General features: G+C 45.3%; 1 protein-coding gene across 3 annotated transcripts in view; it reads left to right on the plus strand.

The window, feature by feature from the left end:
* The window catches only part of Dnajc18 (DnaJ (Hsp40) homolog, subfamily C, member 18), a 30,193-nt gene that overhangs the window by 2,905 nt on the left and 18,603 nt on the right, over positions 1 to 8,685 (plus strand). For 2 of the 3 annotated variants that reach the window (XM_005382069.2, XM_005382070.2), the window contains exon 2: positions 4,585 to 4,771. In XM_005382069.2, coding sequence (XP_005382126.1) covers positions 4,585 to 4,771 — 187 coding nt within the window. Of the gene's footprint in view, positions 1 to 2,012; positions 2,232 to 4,584; positions 4,772 to 8,685 lie in introns of those variants that run through there. The other variant, XM_005382068.2, reaches the window with a different exon arrangement.

The following is an 8,685-nucleotide window of genomic DNA, read 5'->3' on the forward strand; positions in this document are numbered from 1 at the left end:
AATATAGTAATCTAACCTTCTTAGCTTGTAGGTGAAGAGACTGAAGCCAAAGGAAACAAAGAGAGTTCGTCAGGGTCACACACTGATTTGTGGTGAAATCCCAACTATTACCCACATTTAAGTTCTCAACCAGTGCTTTGCCTGCAAGGCCTGGTCCTCTTGGGGCTCCCCTGGAACCACCAGTGATGTCAGAGCTATGAATCCAAAGGACGGGAACCGCCTTCTGTCACAAACCTACTCAGTGTGTGTCCGGGGCTGCACGTCCCCATGCCACACCTGATTTCTTCAACAGCTGAAGTAGCTGCTGGATGATATCATAATTGGTTAGGCCTTCTTGGGCAAAATCTGAGTGAATTCCAGGTACTGTAATTTTTTCCACATAGTTATTTGGATAATTTTGCCCTTTTGTAAACCTGACTTTGGCCATCCCAACCTACCCACCTTCCTGCATGCATAAATCAGTGAGTGAGGTCACTAGCCTTTTACCCATAAATGAAGTGAAAATATCACTTTTATTCTTTGCTAGACTCCATGCAAGCCAGGATGGAGAACAGTAAGAATAGTTCCTTAGACCTGGTCCTTCAGAGAAAAAAAGGAATGGGCTAAGGAAATGACCATCCTGGAAAAGACGAACAAAGTCCCAGAGGTTTGCCAGAGTACCACAGGATGGAGTAAAAATAAGGAACAGTGAAGATGGGGCTCTGAAGGGGCCCCAAACCTGGCCTTTTTATCTTTCTCTGTGATGTCTGAGGAGCCAGGCTGGGGGTGGGGCATACCCGGCTGCCCTCTAATTCTGTACATCTACCTCACCTTTTATTCTTTTCCTTGAGTTAGGGTCTTGCTACCTTGTCCAAGCTAGTCGCAAACTTCTGAACTCAAGTGCTCTTCCTATTACCAGGTTTCTCGATGTCCTGAACAAAGATCTGAGCAGCAAGATCAAGTATTTACTAAAATTGAAAGTATACTCCACAGGGTGGGGGTGGGCCAATGAGGAGAGCTCTTGGCCCATAAAGAGGCTCGGTGTGAAGTTTGTTAAACAATAAGGTTTGGGGTGGGATTGAAAGGTCAGTCTGAGGTGTGGCTCCTGCCAATGGGAGGCTTGGTTTTGGGCTCTCCACGGGGCAGAGGGGTTTTTGACCTTTAACGGCCCTTGGAAAAACAGTTATATTGCCCAAAGCCAAGGGGATGGCTCAAAACTGCACAGTCAGTGACATGGTAACTAGGGGGCTGGAGATATAGCTTAGTAGCACAAGCACCTGCCTGGCAAGTACAAGGTCCTGAGTTTGATTCCTGGTATCAAAAAAAAATAAAAATAAAAAAGACATGGTAATTGGGACCAGGGGTTTCTGAACTCTGGGCCATGCACACAAACTTACTGTTCATACACTGGGTTACCTGGTTACTTCTCATTGTATTTACACCTGGATATCCTGGTTGGGGCCTAATGTTTAACTCAGAAGGTGGATCTAGCCCAGAAAGCTCCAAGGCAGGCCCTGCCTTGTTTCTCCAGCTGTCTCCTTCACTACCTCCTGCTTTGCCTCCTGAATAGCTGTGTTCCTCACCACAGTGGAGGAGTCTACCTTTCTATTTTTTGCGGCTGTTAAGCTTCCCAGAGCCAGGGTAGGCGTCCCCCAACCATCTCCGAATCTCCAGGGCCAAGGAAAGACTTCGCACGGAATAGGCACTGACATACATTTTAAAAGAACATCCCTGGCCTGGGGATGTAGCTCAGTGGTAGAGTGCTCGCCTAGCATGCACAAGGCCCTGAGTTCAATCCCCAGTACCACTAAATAAATAAATAAAAGGACATCCCTGAGAATAACAGTCAAACTGTCAAACTGTCACCTCTAGCCAACAGTTTGTGCAGCCCTTCGCAGGAAAGATCCTCAGTCGCGCAGCCTTGAAAGTCCTCAATTCTAGGCAGCGTAGAAGCCACTACGCCCACTCTACAGAGGAACAGTCAGTACCAACGCGGCACGCAGTCACCTGCCTCGCCACTGGTCTCAGCTGCAAAGGTCCAGCTCTGCAGCTCTGCGGGCCCTCGCGCGGGGCCTGCCGGAAGTTGTAGTCCCGCGCCCCGGCAGCCCAGGGCACCGAACTACAATGACCAGCGTGCCTCGCGCTCAGCGCCCCCTTCTCTTGCAGCCTTGGGCGCAGGGAGGCTCAGTGGACCCGCTGTCTGAAAACCGATATGTCGGCCCCACTGGGCAGCGGGGAGCGCTGGACTGAAGGTACCAGGACCTGGACGCAGGGTGGGACGAGGCGGCATTCTGGAGAGATAAGGCGCGTGATGGCTGAGATCCGGCGCCTGAAGTGAAGGATGGAGGCCTGTGAGATGCTAAGGCGGAGCGGGGTTCCGGTTGCCGGGCGAGATGCCCAGGGCAGATACAGGGATCCGGAACCGGGAACGCCGGCCTGCGCTGGGGCCCGGGCCGGGAGCCCAGTCACCTGTGACAGTTCGTTGCCTCCGGTCCCCTGCCCCGCCCCGCCCGTGCCCGCCCAGGGCCCGCGGCGGCGGCCCTTGCTGCGCCGGGTGACTGGACCCGAGGTGCTGCGGCCTCGCAGCTAGCTTGCTTTCCCGGCGTGTATCGTTGACTCCCCAAATCGTGCCTCCGGACATTCAGTCCCAGTTTGATCTTGTCCGTGCCGCCGCGTCAGGACCGATAGGTTGTCCTTTTCCATGCTGCAGTCAGGCAAAAAGTATTGATCCAATACGTTTTATGTGCTCCGCATTTTGCGGATCCTGCAGCAGAGATTTGATAGACTTGGGCCTCCGAACTCGCGGAATTGTCAGTCCATTCAGAGTGACGAGTGCACACAGCAAGGAAGGGGGAGGGGCGGGGGGGGGACACACCGATAAGGCGCACAGCGCAGCCTGGAGGTCAAAGGAGGCTTCACCGAGGTGTTACGTTGGATAGCATGCAGGGTACGGAGTTAGCCAAGCTGATTTAAGATAGCGGCCAAGGAGCAATGGGTAGGCAAAGGATGTTAAATTGGCGGAATTTTTTTATTTTTTAAAGGCCTTTGCACTGAACTACACTCCAGCCCTTTTAACATTTTTTATTTCAAGACAGCATCTTGCTGAGTTGCCCAGGCTGGCCTTGAATTTAAGGTCCTCCTCAGCCTCCCAGAGTGCTGGAATTACGGTTATGTGCCACCACTGCTGGGTAGGAAGATGTCATTTTGGAATATTGGAGAATAAAACCAGGAGCTTTTCACTGAGCTACATCCCCAGGCTTTTTTTTTATTTTTTGAGACAGGGCCTTGCTAAATTGCTCAGGCTGGGCCCAAACTTTGGAATCTTCATATCTCAGCCTTCCAGAGTGCTGGGATTACAGGTGTGTGCCACCATGCCTGGCTAGGAAGATGATTTTGTCTTTGTTTTTTGTTTGTTTGGTTTTGTTTTTTTGAGAGAGAGAGTCTTTATAGCCCAGGCTGGTCTTGAACTCACTATGTATCCCAGGTTGGCCTCAAACTCTCAGCAATCTTCCTGCCTCAGCCTCTTGAATGCTGGGATTACAGGTGAACACCACCAAACCCAGCTGAAAGATGGTTGGAAAGCTTTTCCCAGGTTGCCCAGACAAGACGTAAGTGCTCTGCTGTCTTTGACTGGATTGCATGAAACCCTCCCTACATTCTTCAAGGATTATAATTTATTTAATCCTCTCACATTAAACTATAACCTCTTTGTGGTCAACAGTAGGCTTTATTCAAGTGTCTCCCTGATCTAGCCAGGGGTCTTAGTGCATATTAGGTTTATAGGGCGTAGTTTAAACTCCTCTCTATTTAAGAAATATGGGTAGGAGGTATTGACACTTCTGACCATGGAACAGAGAGAAATAGGCTTTTTCCTGGACTGAACTAAAGGCAGGGTATTGGGCAAATGCCTCTTTTGAGCCTCCCTCCGCCGTGTGTGTGTGTGTGTGTGTGTGTGTGTGTGTGTGTGTTTGTGTTTGTCTGTCTGTCTATCTTGTCTGTGTGATACTGGGGATTGAACCCAGAGCCTTCACACTCAGCTACAACCCCAGTCTATTTTTATCTTTTTATTTGTTTGTTTGTTTGTTTGTTTGAGACAGGGACATACAATATAGTTCAAGCTGGTTTTGAACTCACTAGATACCCCAGGCTGGCCTCAAACTCATGGGGATCCTCCTGGCTCAGCCTTCTGAGTGCTGGGATTACAGTTGTGCAGCACCATGCCTGGCTTTTTTTATTTTGAGTCAAGTTCTGACTAAGTCACTAAGTTGCCAAAGCTGGGCTCAGACTTGCAGTCCTTCTGCTTCAGCTTCCCAAAGTGCTAGGATTACATGCCGGGCTCCTTTTCTGTCTCTAAGTCAAGATTATTTGCTGACCGACCACTGTAAATATGGTGGGCTTATGCTTCATGCTTCTGGCTTATATAAGTTTCCGTAGGTGGAAAATGTTTATTCAGCTTTGTGTGGATGCTTAAAAGTCAGCACTGTGTCAGCCTGTTCTTTGCACTCACCTTCTCTTGCCAACAAGCATCCTGTAGAGTGGAGGCAGATGGCAGAGTTGATTTTCGGGGTCAAATGGAGGCCTAATGGAGGGGCTATTGCCTCACAGCTTACATTGATGCAGTCAGAAGAAACAAATACCCGGAGGACAGACCCCCCGAGAGCCACGACCCCTGCGGTTGCTGTGACTGTATGAAGGCAGCAAAGGGAAAGAAGCCTGAAAATGAGCAGAACCAGACCCGGCAGGGGGAGGGCAGCTCCACTTATACTGAGGAACAGCTGGTTGGGGTACAAAGGTAAGTGTGGGGGGATGAGATGAGGGTTTTATGTGAAGTTAGAAGAGTGCCTGGCACAGAGAATGTGCTGGGTAAGTACTGACTGCTGTGGCTGCTGCTGTTATTGTTATTATTGAAGGACAGTAACTTCTTTTTTTGTTTTGTTTTGTTTTGTTTTTGTTTTTGTTTTTTTCTCCGGTACCGGGAACCGAACTCATGACCTTACGCTTGCCAGGCAGGCGCTTTTGCCGCTGAGCTAAATCCCCAGCCCCTTTTTTTTTCTTTTTTTGAGACAGGGTCTTGCTATGTAGTTCAGGCTAATCTTGAGCTCACTATATAATCCAGACTGGCTCTGAACTCGCAGCAATCCTCCTGCCTCAAACCTGGAGTGCTGGGATTATAGGCATGCACCTTGACACCTGGCTCAAAGAGCTATAGCTTCTTGACCTGAGAGGGAAGACTGAGTAGAAGTAGAGTAGTAGGGTGTAATGTGAGCTAGCTGGTAAGCCTGTTTTAAAAGAGGCAGAGGAAACCAACTAAATGTAACACATATCCATAGAACACTATGTCCAACAGCCATGGAGTGCATACTCTTTTCAAGGATACATGACTATATCTCAGGCCATAAAATGAACCTCCATAAATTTTAAAAGATTAAAATCATGCAGCTGGACATGATGGTAAATACCTATAATCCCAGCGCTCAGGAGGCTGAGGCAGGAGGATTGCCACATGTTTGAGGCCAGCCCGGGCTACATAGTGAGTTCAAGGCCAGCCTGAACTATGTAACGATACTCTGTCTTAGAAAAAAAATCATGCAGTGTATGTTCTCTGAAATCAATAACAGAAGAAAGTTTGGGAAATTCACAAGTAGTGGAAATGAATCCACAATTCTTGAAACACAATAGGTCATAAAAGAAATTACATTGAAAATTAGAAGTGCTTTAAGATGAATGAAAATGAAAATTCAGCATATCAAAATACAGGATACAGCTAGAGAGGTGCTTATAAGGAAATTTATTGTTATAAATGCTTATTAAAAGATAAAACCTAAAGTCAGCAAGCTAGTCTTCTTAAGAAACTAGAAAAAAGCTGGGCATGGTGGCACATACCTATAATCCCAGCATTCTGGGAGGCTGAGGCAAGAGGTTTGCAAGTTCAAACTTACCCTGAGTGACTTAGTGAGACCTGTCTACAGATGAAAAATAAAAAGGGATTTAATGAGAAGACCCTGGATTAAGTTTCCAGTAGTAGTCCCCCCCCAAAACAAGAAGAACAAATTAAACCTATACAAGCAGGATAAAGGAACTAATATAGAATTGAAATAAGCAGAATATAGAAAAATAGCCAATAAAATCATAAGTTGGTTCTTTGAAAATATCAGCAAAAGTGACAAATCCTTAGAGGTAGACTGGCCAACAACAGAAAGGGTAGACTTGAATAACTCAAATCAGGACTGAAAAAGGGGGCATTACTACCAATCTTATAAAAATAATAAAGATTATAAAAGAATACTGTGAATAAGTATATTCCAACATATTAAATAACCTAGACGAAACAGACAAACTCCTAGAAAGATATAAACTTTTGAAATTGGCTCAAGAAAAAAATGGAAACTTTGAATAGACCTACAACAAATAAGGACATTGAATTAATAATTTATTTGTTTTTTGTTTTTTGTTTTTTGTTTTTTTTGGTTTTTCTCTGGTACCGGGAACCGAACTCATGACCTTGAGCTTGCCAGGCAGGCGCTTTGCCACTGAGCTAAATCCCCAGCCCCTGAATTAATAATTTAAAAACTTCTCACAAGCAACAAAGCAAGATGACACATATCTACAATCCCAGCTACTTGAGAGGCTGAGGCAGGAGGACCAAAAGTTTGAGGTCAGCCCAGGCAACTTAGCAAGACCCTGTCTCAAAATAAAATGAAAAGAGCCGGGTGTGGTGGCACATCCCTGTAATCCCAGCACTCGAGAGGCTGAGGCAGGAGGATCGTTGCGAGTTTGAGACCAGCCTGGACTACAAAGTGAGCGCAAGGCTAGCCTGAACTGGATAGCAAGACCTGTCTCAAAAAAAAAAAAAAAAAAAAAAAAAAAAGGACTGGGATGTAGCTGGAGAGAGCACTTGGGTAAGGCCCTGGTTTTAATCCCAGTAGCTTCCTATAACCAAAAAGAAATATTTGGTAATGAAGAAGAATATATTACAGACTATAATATGTATAAAAACATGCCAAGTGAAAGAAGCTAGATACAAAAGGTCACATATTATATAATTCCTTTTACATGAAATAATTGGAAGAAACAAACCTGCAGAGACAAAAGTAGATTAGTGGTTGCCAGGGGATAGGGGTGGGGAGTAAGAATAACTGCTAATGGGTATGGGGTTTCTTTTTGGGGTGATGAAATTTTTGTTTGTTTTTTGAGATATAGTCCTGCTATATAATTCAAGCTGGCCTTGAACTCCTGGTGATCCTCCTGCCTCAGCCTTCCAAGTGGTGGGATTATAAGCGTGTACTAAAGTACCTGGCAGAAAATATTCTGAAATTAGATAGTGTTAATGAATGTACAACTCTGTAAATAGGCCCCCTCAAAAAACCTAAATTGTACATTTTTAAAAGGTAACTTTATGGCATGTGAATTCTTTCTCTATAAAGCTCTCATAAAACATTAAAGAGAGCAAGAGAGAATGGGGCATGGGCAAGTGAGTATCTGCTGTAGAAACAGAGTTGAAGCTGGAAAACTCTTTAGGAAGACATCTGGTTGATTTAGGTCCTGGTTTTTTTTTGGTACCAGGAATCCAACTTAGGATCTTGGGCTTGCCAGGCAAATGCTGTGCCATTTGCTGAGCTATATCCCCAGCCCTAGATCCTGCGTTATAATTTAGTCTCTGTTACTGATTTACAGCAGTTTTTCAAAGGCTGATACTGGTGTGGTGGTGTACGCCTGTAATCCCAGCACTCATGATGCTGAGGCAGGAGGATCACTGCAAGTTCGAGGCCAGCCTGGGCTGCGAAGTGAGTTCAAGGCCAGCCTGAAATGTATAGTGAGACCCTGTCTCAAAAAGAAAAAAAAAGAGAATGAGGTAGATACATACTGCTACCGTAGCTAAAGTTTATTTATTTATTATTTGGCACTAGGAGTTGAACGCAGGGCCTATTGCATTCTAGGCAAGTGCACTTCTGCTGAGCTGTAGATCCCTACCCCTTGTATTTTATTTCTGAGACAGGGCCTTGCTAAGTGGCCCAGCCTAGCCTCAAACTTTTGGTTTTTCTGGTTTTTTTTTTGGCACTGGGAATCAAACTTAGGATCTTGCACTTGCTAGGCAGGCACTTATGCCACTGAACTATATCCCCAGCCCTAACTTTTGGTTTTTCTGCCTCAGTCTCCTGAGTAGCTAAGATTACAGGTGTGTGCTGTGGCACGTAGCCAGTACTGTTTATTTAGTGTCAGTTTTTATCAAGTACTTTGGTAGTTTAATTGTAACATATTTTTATTTTTACTAGTACATGTTTGGAGTATATAGTGATTACATTGATCATAACATTAATTCTGGAATATAGGTATGATTATTAGCCCATTCTGGAGGAAAACACTAATGTACAGAGGTTAAGTATACAGCATGATCAAATCCAAATGAAGGCATTTTTTTTCCTCAGTGTTACTAGCAGTGGCCTTTGAAAGCATCTTTATTTTTTTAATTAAAAGTCTATTGGTACATTTTAGGTATACCTAATGATCATATTCATCATATGGAAGTTTTTAAAAAACTATTTTTGGTGTTTTTGAGACAGGGTCTTGCTGTGTAGTTCAGGCTGGCCTTGAACTCTCAGCAATCCTCCTGCCTCTGCCTCCTGAGTCCTGGGATTACAGGCATGCACCACCACTCCTGGCCCATCATAGGGAATTTGTACCTGTACCTGATATATTTTGATTCTT

This window comes from Chinchilla lanigera, unplaced genomic scaffold (assembly GCF_000276665.1).
Source record: "Chinchilla lanigera isolate Chin_1 unplaced genomic scaffold, ChiLan1.0 scaffold00017, whole genome shotgun sequence".
In the NCBI taxonomy this organism is placed as follows: domain Eukaryota; kingdom Metazoa; phylum Chordata; class Mammalia; order Rodentia; family Chinchillidae; genus Chinchilla; species Chinchilla lanigera.